General features: G+C 42.6%; 1 protein-coding gene across 2 annotated transcripts; it reads left to right on the top strand.

The window, feature by feature from the left end:
• The first annotated feature begins 3,563 nt into the window (after nt 1-3,563).
• LOC308136058 (FYVE, RhoGEF and PH domain-containing protein 6-like) lies at nt 3,564-15,023 on the top strand. 2 transcript variants are annotated; one of them, XM_080504267.1, is made up of 20 exons: nt 3,564-4,597; nt 5,868-6,012; nt 6,103-6,170; nt 6,956-6,986; nt 9,246-9,397; nt 10,304-10,460; nt 10,600-10,687; nt 11,182-11,232; nt 11,338-11,396; nt 11,491-11,562; nt 11,734-11,802; nt 12,143-12,226; nt 12,326-12,405; nt 12,556-12,658; nt 12,781-12,927; nt 13,623-13,728; nt 13,822-13,913; nt 14,000-14,128; nt 14,211-14,350; nt 14,442-15,023. In XM_080504267.1, exons 1-20 carry the CDS (start codon nt 3,642-3,644, stop codon nt 14,476-14,478), a joined length of 2,766 nt encoding a protein of 921 aa, XP_080360393.1. In that variant the 5' UTR covers nt 3,564-3,641; the 3' UTR covers nt 14,479-15,023. The 2 variants fall into 2 exon arrangements, with proteins under 2 accessions (XP_080360393.1, XP_080360392.1); XM_080504266.1 differs by having other exon boundaries at nt 13,623-13,913.
• Nucleotides 15,024-16,439: the final 1,416 nt, after the last annotated feature.

Genomic DNA, 16,439 nt, shown 5'->3' with positions numbered 1-16,439 from the left:
AAAAAAAACGAGAAATAAAATGCGTGATTGCGGTTCTTTAACTCTAGAAATGTAAAATAACCTTCTGTTTTGATGTAACTGGCACAACTAAGTGTCAAGGTTTGTTAACCATGTCATATATATTTTGCTGGTAAGATACGTCTGGTCGGTCCAAAGACATTTAGTTTGGTGCAAGGAGGGCAGAAACAGATCATTTAGTTATAAAAGCTGCAGACACCTCCGTGAAGTGAAATTGTCCATTTTAAAGATGACTAATTGTTCAACCTTATGATGGAATGAAGAAAGCTGCAGATGAATGATTTTGGAGTTTTACTTCCTTTTTATGAAAACACAATTTCTGAAAATCTGCTGGCTTCCACTCATATCTGTGGCCTCTGACTCACACCAGTGATGTTAATATTAGAGATGATGACATGTGTGGAAATGTACGTTTTGTGTGTGTGTGTGTGTGTGTGTGTGTGTGTGTGTGTGTGTGTGTGTGTGTGTGCCACTCTGGAAAATTTCCTGCACTGTGAGGATGTACCAGAGAGCCTGACCGAAGAAACATACTCAAGAAAAGTAGACTGCAGTTTGTGTGATGATATATTAGACCAGTAAACTATTATTCACAGGCTTTCTCTCACTGGGGGGGTCTGCGACCTGCAGTGCTGGAGCCGCATGAGGCTCTTGATCCACGCTGTGGCGGCTCCTCGAAGCTTTCAGAATATGGAATGCAAATAAACCTTTGTTTTTGTTTTTATTCTGTTGGCATAGCACACTGATTTTTTCAGAAATGGGCTGATCTCTGAGCTAAAATCAGATAAGGTGAAACTGCGAAGTTAGCCATCACTTTAAAAAAAAGGGGGGGGGGTGGAAAAAAAGAAAGGTTTTTGAAAAGATAGAGAGATAGAATGAAAAGGAAAAATGAAATGGGGAAAATAAAAACAAAGTAAAAAGATTTTAAAAAAACAAGGAAAATAAGTCCAAGGAAAAAAGAAAAATATTCAAATAATAAAAAAAAAGTCCAGTATAGCTCAAACTGATCTAACCATTGGGAAACATACAGTGGCTATAAATAGGCTAAAACAGACAAGATGTTTAAAATGGCTAAAACGGGGGAACAAAAACAATAAAGCCAGTTAAAAATGAAACACATTATATCAAAACTAGACCTGTGATTATTAATGCAACCTTGTATTTTTTTGTACGTATAGGATCGAGGTACTTTGTGTGGATTTGGCCAACAATTTGGTGCTTTACGTTGCACAAGTGTTTGTTTGCGTGAGTGTGTGCGTGCGCGTGCGCGTGCATTCGGTAGGAGGAAGCTGTTTGGCTCAGAGCGCAGCAGCAGCAGCAGCAGCAGCAGTGACTTCAGGCATTACAACGACTTGTTTGCAGCAGGATCGCCAGTGTCGCTCGAAACACAAGGAGAAATGTGGATTTTTAAGAGGTGACCGACTTTGATGGCGTGACAAAGTGGACCGTTTGCTCGCGCTGCACTGATTTAAGAGGAGAGAAGCGGAGGGAGGGAGGCGATAATGAACCCAGGTGAGAGACCGACTTGTTCCTGGGTGTTGACTTTTCAGCTTCACACATTATCAATTCAGGTCAAATAATCTCAGAGGCTCTGACAGGCATGATATACTCATTCAAACTTGTTTATGACTCTACACAGTCATGGAATTAATAAACAAATGTGACTGAATACAGCGTTCCCGATCGGCTTATAAATACTATAAAAAAAACGGATAAAACACTCGAAATATGTAAAAGTACTGCCTGTTTATTAATTGAAATGCATTAGTTTTATATTTCAACCCAGATCTCCATACTGTGGGTGTGGTAAATGCAAAAAAACAAAAAACAAAAAAACAAAACAACATCCCTTCTTGTCAGCACGTCTGCATTTGACTGTTTTATGTCCCACTGACAATATTTAGGATGCAGGTTCAGCCAGATGTGCCAGTAAGTGTGCGTGACTCCATTCACCCCCTCCTCCATCTACCGCCCCCCCCCCCCCCCCCCCCCTCACTCTTCATCTCCCATCTGCCCCCCCTCTTCCCTTCTCCTCCTTGCCTGTTGACTGTGGCCATTAGTGGGATTACAGTGCTGCTGCTGGAGTGGCAAACAAAAGCCCAGTGATATTTGAACCCCCCCAGAGAGGTGGGTCGGTACTTTACAGCAGTTTTACATTAAGCTCTCACCAGTTTGGGATCAGTGCTACAAAGCAGATTGAACCGCGGGAACTTACATTTGGGCTCTCTCCACCTCGACTCAACCACCCATCTTCTAATCCATGCTCATCCCATCTGACTGGGAGAAAGGCAGGTTATACCATGAGACGTCCATATTGGAGAAAGACGGATAATCTCAAACATGAGATAGAATTACCAGACATGTATTAGGATTGCGGAAGGCCCTGCATCAGATAATCCATGTAGATATCTACAGTGTTCCTCTTTTGTTGATGTCAGATTTGAGATATAGTTTTTTTTTATGGTTTCCGACCTATATCATAGGCTATTAATTCAGAAGAAAGAACAAATAAAATCCCAACATCTTTTCTGTTTTTCTTCTCAGGCACGCCTAAACCACCGCTGGCTCCTAAACCAAAGCTGACCCAGCTTCAGAGGCCGGGGTTATCTCCCAAAACCCCCAGAAGGGGCGGCCCCTCGCTCCTGTCTCCCGGCACACCAAGGAGGACCAAGCCAGTACTTGCCCCCAAGCCTTGCCTCTCTAAATTTACCACTGCTGTGGAATCTAAGCCACTTATGTCAAAGAGCTTGGACCAGATATCTGTGTCGGACTCCCCTCGGACTGTGGGGCTTCTTAACTCCCAAAATGGATTACAGCAAGAGAACAAAAAGCCTGACTGGGATTATGTTATACCAATTTGCCTGTGCAGCCAAGAAAACTGCATGTGCCTCAGGACCTCACCTGCAAACACAAAACATTTTGAGAAAGACTTGAAAACGGTGCACAAGGGCAAAGCTAGAGAAAATGGAGATGGTCTCCAGGCCTCTCGAGGCATTTCAAATAACCACAAAGACCAAACCGACAGTGAAAAACACAGAGTGAAGAACACTTCTTCTACCGACACTCGCCTTGCTAACCATACACCTCTCCCAGAGACACTCGGTGCAGACAGAAATCTTAACACAGACTCTGGTAGTTTTTGTCCTGTAGTGACTGTTGAGCTGTCATCTCCTCACAGAACATGGAGCGATGAGGCAAACGCTAACTCATTACCTCAGAGTATAACAGGGCGAGGACCGGAGGAAGATGCTCTTGGCTCAGGGCAAACCGGTGTGCCACAACCCAAAGTGGTCCCGGCGGCCCTTAGGAAGCCCGTCCCTGCGCCTTTACCTCGGAAGCCCAGGCCAGCTGCCTTGGCCCATCAGGAAAAGGTGGAGAAGCAGAGGGAAGAGATTGTTAGCCTGGAAGGGATGAAGATGAACGTCACAGAGGTGAAGGTGTCATCAGAGGGGAAGAGCTGCTCATCCCCGTCTGTCAGTGTACCTGTTAGTGAGAGCAAGCAGACAATTTGTCTGTCTGCGGGGAAAGCCTATGCTCCGCCAGCACCGCCGCCCAGGAAGAAGCCTCTGCTGTCTAAACCTGAGACGGCACCAACCTCCACCCCTCAGTCTCCTCTAAAGGATGCGATGGAGGAGGATCTGGGCTGGGACAGCAGTAGCAGCTATGGAATGGAGATCTCGGTGGATGAGGAGGACATGTCGAAGAAAGAAACGGATGATCAGAGGGCAACCGACAACAACCTAGCACATCGTCCCGCTTCCAGCGGTTCACTCCCCGAGCATCCTGCCATCACAGCAGCAGAGAAGGGGAAGGTTAAAGTATGTCCAAAGAAGCCTCAGAGACTCAGCAGCCCAATGGCATTATTTCAGAAGAGAGACTCACAAGAAGAAATGGGGCAAACGGGAGATTATGAGAAACATCTGGTCCATCCTCCACAAGATGGTGATTTTCAGGGGAGAATACTGAGGGAGCTGCCTTTACCACCAAATGAGAAATCAAGCAAAAACCTCTTGTCAGGGGGAATTGTCAAGCCTTCTCGCAGCAGCCTGAGCAAACAGAAGGCCAGATCGTTCTCGGCCGCTGATCTCATTGTCTCTGAAGGACAGAGGAGACACTCTTTCCGGAAACTACTCGACTTGAAGCTCTCTGTACCCAAAATGTTACCCAAGCTCATGGCTAAAGGAAGCCATAGCCCCGACTCCACTGGGACTGATAACGGACCGACTGTTTTCAATGGTCAAAATGAAAGTCAGAAGTACCCTGAGAATTTCAGGCCTGAACGCAAATTATCCTGCCCGCTGGTTGGAGTCGAACAAAGCGTGGATGGAGAGGAGTTTTGTCCCGGTCAAGAGGAAACTGCCTACTACGAAAACATCCCATACTACGAGGAGATACCAGACTACATGAATGTGCATGTGTATGAGACAACTATTCCATATCAGGCCTCCGCCTCGCGCCCCGGGACCTGGCAGAGCTCGATGTACAGCGACGAGGGCATTTACGAGGAGCAGGAGCCGTACATGTCCCTGGCGAAAACCACAAGCAACCAAGAGTGTCAGGCACACGTGGACGACGACAGAAGGTGAACCTCATTCCTATTTGTTCACAAACACATTCCACTTTAAGTGATCACCATTGTGCCCTGAAAGGAGCGCCTCATACTTAATGCAGCAATTCATCTGTAAAATATGTTGGTGACAAAGTGTTTAGGAGCGCATCGTGCATTTAGTTTAGATTAGCTTGCCTGGACCAGTTCATTGACTCGTGGTGTTTGTACAAGCTTTCAGGTGTTGATGGACTGGGAGCAGGTGATTTAGACTCGACACAATGGGTTCAAATTAGAAACGGTGCAAAGTAACAGCGGACGACCTTGGGCCTACAAATGAGAATTTAACAAACTTGAACAAAACAAGAAATGTGTCTGTGCTTTGTGTGAGTTTGCTCAAAGAGTTGTTGTTGTTGTCAATAGTCTTGGTTGTAATGCTTCAACTCTGTGAAAAAATGTGTACATTGGATCATTAATGACCAGTGAGCAGAAGTCAGCTGGACAAACAGGATTACAGTTTGTGTAACTGTACATTCTGCCTCTGCACAGATTAGCCAGTCACCGGTCTTTAGTCTAAACTGTGTAACAATCACATGCTAAAACACGCTGAGGGATCAAAACACAGAGGCCAGGCACAGTTAAGTGCACGAGATATCGTAAACACAATGTGACCCACCGACTCTGCTCTCCAGCCCTGTTCTGATCTCTGTGTCTGCAGTGTGGTTCAGGGTGGTGCTGCTGTTTTCAGATACAGCATTCCCTCTGGGGAATTGTGGCATTTTAAACATGTGCTACATCTTTGGCACAGCTTCCTTCCAGCTTCTCACGACGCTCATTCTAAAGCTGCAAGGTTGGATGAACAAAGTGTGTGATCATTACTGGTTTGTGGCTGGTTTGGCAGTCTGGTGCTCCTGTTGGGCTTGGCAGCATTTAGCTGTTCTGTACAATGACCCGAAACAGGTTTAGCTCATGTGATAGTGTTGATGATTATCATTTGTTAGTTTTTTGTTTTTTTTTTGCCTTTCCTGTGTTTTTACCCAAAAAGTTTTTTTTTTATCACAGGAGGAAATGTTTAGAAACTCCTACGTCGTCTCCTTTAAAAATACATTCTTCTCCAGATTATGTGCTGAGAAGAGTTACAAATTTAAACGGCCTCTTCCCCATCTGCTATAAATAGTGGCCTCGCTGCCTTGCGCTGTTAATAATGGTCATGTGCTGTACGCACGGCGTCATACGGTGAAATTGTCCCTGTGCATACAATGTGTTTGCTCAGTGGCATCATGCTTCCCTCTGACCTTTCTGACAGAAGCTCTGTCCACGAAGAGGTGGCGCTCGTGAACGAGACCCAGTCGGATGACGACACAGCGGTCAACAGCTCGGACGAAGACGACGAGGATGACAGCAGCTCCCTGTCGAGTAAAGGCGACTCGGAGCAGCCGGGAGAGGGCCTGGTGAGAGGATCAGGAAACCTGGCTCATCAGCCGCCTCGACATATTGTACTGCGTCGATCTCAAAGTCTGTTTTCACCCGGTTTTGTTTAGAAGCAGAGTGACAAGAAGACAAGCAAAATACACCACATCGCCACAGAGATCATGAGCTCGGAGAGTGTGTAAGCAGCCCATTTACTTTTTACTCGATCACACCATAGAGCTGGGAGCAATAAAATACATGTTTTTCAAATATTTCATTAGTACTCTTCCTTTAAATTTTAGCACCACTGAATTCATGCCTGGATTTTGGAAAATGTATGTGTTTATATTTAAAACATGTTTTTTTCCCCCCAATTATGACCAGTACTGCTGGTTGCCCGTGTTAAATTAGCCTTTTAAAGTTATTTGTCTTAAGTCATTTATTATGTTGAGGTTCTGCTTACTTTAATTGTAGGGGGGGGTGATAACATTTTTATTCCCGTCATCGTAATTAGCTATTACTATTAATTTCGACAAAGAAATGTCAAGTAGATGCATTGTAAAATCTTCTCAAAGTGGGGTTACCATCGCTGAGCATTCATAGTGAAACTCAACCACTTGATTCCCTCACTTTGCCCCATTCATGCTTGGGTATTATTTTTAGCTGGACTCATAATAACTATCGTAGGCCAGCCTTTTCCATTGAGAAGTCGGATAAATATTTACACAAAGTCCAGCAACATTATTGTTTTGTGCTCGAGCCTATTTTATTTGTGTAATTTGTCTTTATTATATTTATAGTCGGCATGAAGATCAGCGATCTCAGATGTTTAAGTACATCAGCATTTTGTTACAAATTGTACCTTGTGGAAATTTGTCTTCAGTGCTTAAAACACAATTGTCTGCGTGTTCAGTTTGTTTTGTTTGTTTATTTTTTGGTGACACACGTGGCTTCGATCTTTACTCAGTCTCGTTGTTTTTCCAGGTTTGTCGACGTCCTCAAGCTGCTTCATGTTGTAAGTACTCATATTTGTCATATTTTCTTCACACAAAAACAAGCTCGGTGCAGAAACTGGTGTTTGGACGTGGACCCGGTCCTGTCGGAGCTCACGCTCTTCACATGTGTTTGATTATGTGGAGTCATCGGGGCGCGCCTCGTGCAGGATAACTCCCCTCAGCTTCGCTCACATTCTTTCACAGTTTTTCCACAGACGTTCAGCTGTAATTGATATGATGGTAACGTTACACTCGGCTGGACTTTCAGCGCAGTCGTGTTGTTTGTCAGGTTTTAAGAAGTAACCTGCCAGAAGAACACTGTTCCTTTGCTGTACTTACTTGAAATTTCAAGTTTAACCAAATCAGTTTTTAGTGTATCCCCTGCTTCTTACTACGTGCTTGAAGTCCATCCATCTTCCATCTGTATATGATGCATGGTATGGAGTTGGGTGTGTCACAAAAAACACCTAATCTGGTAAATTATTGAATTACAGTTTTTTGGAGTACGGTTGAAAACAAAGGAAGTTGTATCCCTGTGGCTCTAAACTCCAAAAGCAGGCATCCCAATGTTCAGTACAGTCAATTGTTTTAATTCCAACATGTGAAAGGTAAGCAAATGATTTCAAATAAACAGATCATATCTTACAGAAAAAACGTGCAATAAAACCAAAACAATACAGTATCAACTGATTGTATTTCTGAAAATATATTAAATGCAACTTATTTACTCTCATTTAAGGGGTTAAAAATCTTTTTGTTTTGCAGTTATTGGTTTTCGCAGTTATTTTATTTCTTTATTGCTATTTCACGTGTTTTATATTGTTGTTTTAATCACTTCGGACTGGTTAGCTATTCAGGGTGTATCAACCTTCGCCCAGACTCTACTGGGACGGCTCCAGAGCCTCACTTTAGAAAATGGATATTTGGACAGTTCAGAGAACTGTTTTACTTTTTTTTTTTTTTTTTTTTTTAAACACTTTCTTTGTGTTTGAGCTGGAACCCAACTTTTTTGTTGTGAGGCTTCCTTGCAAAATGGTCTTTAGGCCCAGTGACCCTGAGTTGGATGATGTCAAATAGAACATCGCAAGATGCACCTTTTATGAAGCATAAGATAAGATAAGATATGCCTTTATTAATCTCATAGTGGAGAAATTTACTTGTTGCATTCAGCTCTTGAGGACACATGAGGAAAGGAGAGGAATGTGCAAACTGTTAGTAGAATAGGCAAGGACAGTGCACACAGTTAGTAGAATAGAGGTATCTTATATACAATTTTACAAAATTAAGTGACTTAAATAAAGTGTCCTAGATGCAGGGGTTGTTTCACATACTGTTGCTGTTACTACACAGTCCTGTTGTACAGTCTAACAGCAGTGGGGATGAAGGACTAAGACATACTGGGGTTGGTTATACATAGCTGGTCCACTTTTGCAATCTGTGCAAAGCGTGTACATAAGTTTCTGTTTTGTCTTTATTTGCATTGAAAAAACCATCGAGTTCGGCTCCCGTGAGCAGATGTTTGGAGAGAAAAGGGGGGCTGTAGGACTGAGTCACGAGTGATGACTCCTCACTGGAGAGCGAAGACGGGAAGTGCTGAGGGTCTCTGTAGACTGGAGGAGGAAGGGAGTACAGTGATGAAAAACAGATCAAGTTTAACACAATGTCAAGGGGAATTTAGATCATTCCATTTCTATATTTTTAGATAGGTCTCTTTCTTTACATCTGCCCTACCTTCAAAATCCACGAAGTCGCAGCTTTGATTTGAATCTTCCAACCCCACATCTGAAATGAAAATAAGGAAATCACACAATCCTAAAAAAACCACAGTTTCTTCTCGTCAGCACTGCTCATGACAATCATGTCTGCTTTGCAAGCGTTTCTTATCTTGTGGTGTGTCCACATTTTTTTTTTTTTAAAGGACATCTTTCAGTGTCTGCTGTTGCTTTAGTTAAAGAGATCACACATGTTAACCACAGGAGCAGGAATCAGGAGTAAGTTACAGTCAGTAAGCAGTTTTATTCGCCATGTGTCCCCATAAAACCCAGAAGAACCTCCACATCATCAGAAAAGCAGAAACTGTGCCCTCAGGCTGTCATCTTTCTACCTCGCTCTCCCTCCTCCTTTCCTTCTCCCGGCTCTCCTTTTTTCTTCCTCTCTTGTATCTGGGAAATGTAAGACGTGTTCACGGCAGTCAGCCAGTCTATATGAGCTTCAGTAAGGAACATTCTAACCCCTTTTTATTTTTGTATTTGAACGTCTGACCTTCATCTGACCGCCAGGACTTTCGGGATTCGGTGCTGCAGGCGTCCGGTCAGAGCGGGAAGCCCGTGATCGAGGAGCGCCACCTCAACCAGATCCTTTACTCCCTCCCACAGCTCTACGAACTCAACCAGGACCTGCTCAGAGAGCTGAAGCAGAGAGTGGCGAAATGGTACAAGAAAGTTGGGCTAACTTTGTCCAGTGTTTTACCGTCACCTGCACTCATAAGCCACAGCAATCAGGTGCACTTTGCAGCAGGAGCTCAACACCAGTCTGGCCTTTGTTCCCTGAACTCCAGAATATCTAAATGTCTTTACCCACACAGTTGCAGCTCACGAGATATTTTCTCTTTTAATGACTATTTTTCCATAAACCCTGTTAGTGACTGTACTTGAGAGTCTCAGTCGGTCAGCAGTTTGACAAATACTCTCACCAATGCCATGTTTAAAACTACTAAGGCAGAAAATCATTTTGGTTTGAATCTCGGTCGGTCACTTCCTCATGTCTGTGTACACAAGTACATTCCTCCATGTGATTAAATGACTGGATATTTGTGTTAAACAAACAGTTGAATGGATGCATCTGACTTATCCAGTGAAGGTCGAGAGCATCTCCAGTTGCTTCTTTGGACTGTTGATATGGGGCTCTTCACAGAGAGGGGGCAGTATTTGTGTGCAGTGATTGCAGCAGATCGTCCACGACTGACAGAAGTCTGCTCTGCGAGACAAATCCCTATCAATAGAAACAATAGAGCCACAGTCTGGTAACTGCATATTGAAGGGAAAGCTTAAAGACCAAAGTTTCTCTAATGTTGCTGTGCAGCTACTTGGTCTGCTGATAGCCCTGATTATATTGCCTTCAAACGATTTTAGGATGCCCTTTAACTAATTTTTAGTTGGATTTGAAATTAATAATGTCAAAAAGGAACTCAATCGTCCAATCAAGCTTGGAAGAATTAAAAAAAAAAATTGTGAATGGTGATAAAGATGTGATTGACTGATGATGGCTGTTATTAAAGTCTAAACAACCTGTAATGAGGTGACATTATTTAACTTGTGTTACGATATTTTGTATACAGGGATGACCATGCCCGGCTCGCAGACGTCTTCCTGAAGAAAGGGCCCTATCTGAAGATGTATTCCACCTACATCCGGGAGTATGATAAGAATGTGGCTCTACTGGAAGAGCAGACCAAGAGGAGTCCGGCGTTTGGCGCGGTAGTGCGAGCCTTTGAGGTAATCCAGTCTCAGTCTGCTCAAACCTGTTTGAGTCTCAGCTGACGTGTTTTTGTCGGACCGATGAAACGTGAGGTTTTTGTTTTTTTGTTGTTGTTCCTGAAAGCTGTGTCAGCAGTCCATGTCCTGTGTTGTTTAGGCGAGCCCACGCTGTGCCAACTTGGCTCTGAAGCATTACCTACTGAAGCCTGTTCAGAGGATTCCTCAATACCAGCTGCTGCTCACAGGTACACTTTGAATACTCACTTTGTATTCATGTTGTTCCTCCAGTTTTTAAGTCTTGTCACTGATTCAGTTTCAGCTCAAAAGTTCAAGTTGAATCAACCTGTGATTGAGCTTCTACAGGATCATGCTGCCCTCTGGTGTCCAGAAAAACAAAACAACTCTCCAATCCCTATATAATAAGATTTCTGAAGTGTGGCCTGAATCAGATTTGGTGACATAACATGAGCTTTAACATGAGTGAGCTTGGTGTTTCATGAGTCTAATGGATCAGGGTGAAAACTCGGGGCCGAAATGTGAAGAATGTCTCTCACGTCGCTCTTGTATAATTGAATTATGTAAGCAGCACCTGGAAGCCTGTTCATCTGGGATTTTGTGTCTAAATCATCACAGGAATTTACTACACAGGGCCCAGCTCTTGAGACGTGCTCTGCTATTGCTTACCAGGAAGTTTGATTGCAATATAAACCCTAAAAAAAATGTGTGTTTGTGTTTTCAGATTATCTTAAAAACCTTTCTGAAGACTCATGTGACTACAAGGACACTCAAGGTAAAACCCACACACTTTACGTACCCACTTTGTTTGACGTGTCAGCTGATCGGAAATGTTCCTTTTAATCTGTGTGATGATGAGTACATACGTTTATCCCTTCAGCCGCCCTCGCCATAGTGAAAGAGGTGGCCAATCATGCCAATGACATTATGAAACAGGGGGTAAGAGCAAAACCGACACTTTCATCAATTCCAACATCTTGTATATGTTGCTGACATTTTAAATTTATTTTTTTATTTTTTTATTTTCCGGCAGGATAACTTCCAGAAGCTGATTCAGGTTCAGTGTCGTCTGAACGGCCATCATGAGATTGTCCAACCTGGACGGGTACGACTTCAGACATTTCAATATAACTTCGCAATTTTATTTGATCATCTGAATCAGCTTAGACTCTTTTTTAACAAGACTTACCGGTACTTTAAAAAAAAAAAAAAAAAAAAAAAGGAAATGCACCCATGAATTATTATACATTTCTGCTCATTTTAACACCTTTTACAGATCTTCCTCAAAGAGGGCATCCTGAAGAAACTGGCCAGGAAGGTCATGCAGCCCAGAATGTTTTTCCTGGTATTGTACAAACTACTTCCTCTTAAACGTTGCTTTCTTAACACAGTCACTGTGTGTGTGTGTGTGTGTGTGTGTGTGTGTGTGTGTGTGTGTGTGTGTGTGTGTGTGTGTGTGTGTGTGTGTGTGTGTGTGTGTGTGTGTGTGTGTGTGTGTGTGTGTGTGTGTGTGTGTGTGTGTGTGTGTGTGTGTGTGTGTGTGTGTGCATATATATCTATCTATCATTAAATTCATATTAAATGATCTTGCAGGTTAAAATAGATGAGAAATATCTAGAAATTAAGCCAACACAGATCATGTAAAATATATAGAGACTGGAATAAAGTTTTTTTTTTTCTTTTAGTTTAACGACACGTTGCTGTACACCACCCCTGTTCAGTCGGGCCAGTTCAAGCTCAACAACATGCTGTCTCTGGCTGGGATGAAGGTGAGATCGACCCCCCCCCCCCCCCCCCCCCCCTCCCATGGTGCCGATCACATGTTCACATTATCGCCAGACGAGTGCTCACAATGAAAATGATTACAGGTTAGCAAACCAAGTCAGGAGGCCTATCAGAATGAGCTGAACATCGAAAGCGTGGAGCGCTCCTTCATCCTATCTGCAAGGTAACCGGCGGAAACAAGAGCGCTGTTTCAAGATAACAATGGTTCTTATTTGAAAGATAATGACGATTCATTTTCGTAGCGGAGTCGTTTCACACATGGAGCTGTGGATCCTGAATTATGTAGTTAAAGACTTTCTTTTTCTCTCTGTAGCTCGGCTGCAGAGCGAGATGAATGGCTCGAGGCCATTTCAACAGCGATCAGTGAATACACCAAGAAGAAAATCAGTTTTATATCTGGCAAACCTCTCCACGAGGTAAGACCAGATGATGAACTTTACTGTGTTGCGACGCATTAGATTTCATCAAGGTGCCATTTTTGATTCCAAGCGTGCGAAGCAGTAGAGGAATGATGTCTGTGCTCTTAACTTGCCTCCAGGGAGAACTCGGGGATGGAGATGACGGCACTCCTTTAGGATCCAAGGCCCCCATATGGATCCCTGACCCCCGCACCACCATGTGTATGATCTGCACCTGTGAGTTCACGCTGACGTGGAGGAGGCACCACTGCCGCGCCTGCGGAAAGGTGAGGGACATAAAGCTGCGGAAACCGACTCTCACACGAGTGAGTGAAGGCCGTTTCTGAAACGCTCATAAAACAACTGCGTTTGTGGACTTTGTGGGGAAGACAGTGACCAAAGTGCTTCTAATAGTGGTGTGTGTGTGTGTGTGTGTGTGTGCTGTTTTAGTAAAGCCCATTTATAATATAAATGTGTTCCTTACAAAAGACCTTGTGGTTTCATACGAGGTGGAAAAAGTACAGATGGATTGTGTTCCAGTACAAATACTGTCACTGGAAACGTGGTGTTTAAAAAAAAAAAAAAAAGTACTCTTCCCATGAAGTACCTTTTGACGGCATTTAATTATATTGTCAGTCATTCATTTGAACTTGCCTCTATATAAAGTATGTCAAAAGCAGATTTGACTCCTGAAAAATAAAGTATATAAATACCAAGGTATGGTTTTATATTTATATATATATATATATAATGCTGGAATTTCCTTTGTTAAACTTACTGATTACAAAAATGCAGGTCAAAATGTTTTGACAGTTAATTCTACACGTTGCACATCCAGTCCAGGGGACAGTTGGAGGAGAAGGGCCTTGCTCAGGGTCTCGAGGGTGGTCACACAGCCCAGCTCTCTTCCACCCCCCCCCCCCCCCCTCATCAAGCTGCTTCTTGAAAATCAGGATTTTCTTTTCTATCCCTCCATCCCCAGGTGGTGTGCCAGGCCTGTTCCTCCAACAAACACAGCCTGGAATACCTGAAGAACCAGCCGGCTCGAGTGTGCGACCAGTGTTTCACTGTCCTGCAGCAGCAGAAGAGTAAGACCGTCCTCCGTTTTCTCTTCCTCGGTAGTTCAACTCCCCGTGTTTCCCCTTCGTTTCTAACCTGGCCGCATTTCTGCGTTCGGCCAGGCGAGAGCTCGCTGTCGGCCGCCGTGCCTGCCGGAAGCAAGGCGGCGTTTCCTTTCAGAAGGCAGAAGAAGATCCCCGCAGCCCTCAAAGAGGTGGATGAGGGTTTGTTCTGTCTGATGCGCGTTTGTATTTGTACTCCAGCCGGAATGCTCATCAGCTGGGGTCTCACTGGTTTCAGGTGTCTGCAAACACGTACGACTCCTCCATGAGCGGGTATCTGCAGAGGTCCAAGGGCACCAAGAAGCAGGGAAAGAGGCTGTGGTTTGTCATCAAAGACAAAGTCCTGTACACGTATGCTGCAAGCGAGGTGAGCCCCCCCCGACGGTCTCATGACAGTCGGATCAAAAAGATTCATTTCACATCCGGTCTTTCGTCATTTCTTCACGTAGGATGTTGCGGCCTTGGAGAGCCAGCCCCTGCTGGGCTTCATGCTGAAGTTGGAGTCTTCACAGAAGCTGCAGTTCAAGCTTTACCACAAAAACGTCCTTTACTACATTTTCAAAGCCGACGACGTCCAAACAGCCCAAAGGTGCGGCGGAAAGGGGCTCTGCTCATTGTTCGCATGCTGCGACGGCTCCATGAATGATTCTAATACTGGATTTGTCTTCTGCTTCGAACAGGTGGATCGACTCTTTCAAAGACGCCACTGTGCTCTAATCTGTCGACGGCAGAGGTCACAGGTCATCGTGCCTGTTTGTTTCATCTCAGCACTGTCTGAATGCTGCAGAGGACCCCTGCATATACCACACTAGTGTCGAATACCACCCAAAATTCTACATTTGACTGTTTTTTTTATTTTACTTGATCAGATTTAGTGTCGTTTGAGCACTCCCATGGAGTTAGGATTCATCCATCTTATCATATGTCATTGTGATTAATTAGTTTCCCATCGGGAGGCTTGTAGATTTGTCTCAGATTTAGGAATTGTCCCACAATTATCTGTAACAAGTATAATTAGTAGGCTTAAGCACTGATCTCAACAAGGCCATGTTATTTGATTGTAGCCAGAGATTTTACATGTTGACAATCAATGGTTTTCACATCAAAACAAATCATGATTTCTCTTGTCAAAGAGTTGATTTCATTATTTTTACACATACACGGAGTAGTTAATATTACAGAGTGTACTTTTTATAAAACTCACCTCACGTTAGGAGTTTTTGTAACTTAGATGACTGATGGTGTCTTAGTGTCACATTCACTATATTTTGACGTGTAAAACTGTATCGTGACATGTTTTGTATCTGATTCGCTTAAAGGGCTGTACATGTATCCACACACACACGGAATAAACCATTCTTGTAAATAAAATGTAATCAAATTGTGATAAACCTGATTTTTACAGCTTAAATTGTAGTCTGGATGCTTTTTTAAATTCCTTTTTAGTGTTTTTGTTGAAGGATGAGCTTTAGCTTCACTCTAAACAACTGAAAATAGATATTTTAATAATCCGAAAATGGAGCCATGATAAAGTTCACCAATATTGACATTCTTTCATACAGATTTTTTTCTTTATGCTGCTGTACGTTTAAGATGAAATTTGCATCCTGAAAGGAGCCCATGAATCTGAATGAAACATACAATAGCATTTTATCTTTATTTACTTCTCTGGGATCCATTAAAGGATGATGGAGTGAACAATACAGAATGTTGCAACCATAAAAGGAATAACATTACATAAATGCTTTTAATTATGTTTATAAAATGGGGCAACTGCAGTATACAGACATCTTTACGATTGCAACAATTCTGGTAAATAAATCAAAATCAGTTACGTGACAATAACTTGCTGTCCAGAAATGTTTTAAAACGTTAACTTCTTCCATGTTTAAAACGGAAAATTCCTATATTTTATATTGCCTACAATTGGAGTGAAATATTTTAAGGTTAAGTTTTTAATCTAAGGATAAAAGAACATTATCTTAAAATATTGGAATATTTAAATAGAGCTGATCATTTTCCTGTTTTCAAATTAAAATGCATGATTAAAATTTGAACCTCAGTTTATATAAGAGTATCAATATTGAAAGAGACAATTATATTCTCATTGAATTTAGATGAACATGCATCTGATAGATTTATATCATTATAAAGCTTGCCATAAAGGTATAAATAACAGTTCCTATTAATTGTCACAAGGCATCAAATAAGATTAGTTAAGTGATCGTTGTCATTTTACACCAAACAATTAACACACTGAACTCATGGTAAATACCAATGTGAGGTAGTTCATATATATTTTGATACATTTTAGAGAAAACTATTTTGTACAGCTTCGACGAGGATTTGGACTGCATGGTAGAGCAGTGGTCAGCACTCTCGACTCGCAGCAAGAAGGTTGCGAGTTGAAGTACCAGTTGGGTCTTTCTGTGTGGAGTTTGCATGCTATGTGTGTGTGTGTATTTCCTCAGGGTACTCTGGCCAAATTATTTAAGTGTTTTTTTTGTAAAAGTAGCAGACAACACTGAGCACCAAGCAAAAAAATCATTCAAGTATCTCAAATTTTGTACAAACATGCATGCAAAATTCTGAAATTGGAAGATATAGATTTTGGGACATTACACTGTATGGATGAAAAGGCATAATGCTAAAATTGTACTCACCTTTGTTTAAAATAT

The sequence above is a fragment of the Blennius ocellaris genome, assembly GCF_963422515.1.
Source record: "Blennius ocellaris genome assembly, chromosome: 11".
NCBI classification, from domain to species: Eukaryota; Metazoa; Chordata; class Actinopteri; order Blenniiformes; family Blenniidae; genus Blennius; species Blennius ocellaris.
Note: the sequence above shows the minus strand (reverse complement) of the source record. Positions and strands in the feature narration are given on the sequence as shown.

Excerpts from the sequence above, each read along its gene's own strand:
- LOC308136058 (XM_080504266.1), top strand. The coding sequence starts at position 3,642 with ATGGAGGAGGATCTGGGCTGGGACAGCAGTAGCAGCTATGGAATGGAG. Across the intron at positions 9,398-10,303 it reads AAGCAGAGAGTGGCGAAATG|GGATGACCATGCCCGGCTCG; the intron begins GTACAAGAAAGT and ends TTTTGTATACAG. Across the intron at positions 12,659-12,780 it reads CTGGCAAACCTCTCCACGAG|GGAGAACTCGGGGATGGAGA; the intron begins GTAAGACCAGAT and ends ACTTGCCTCCAG.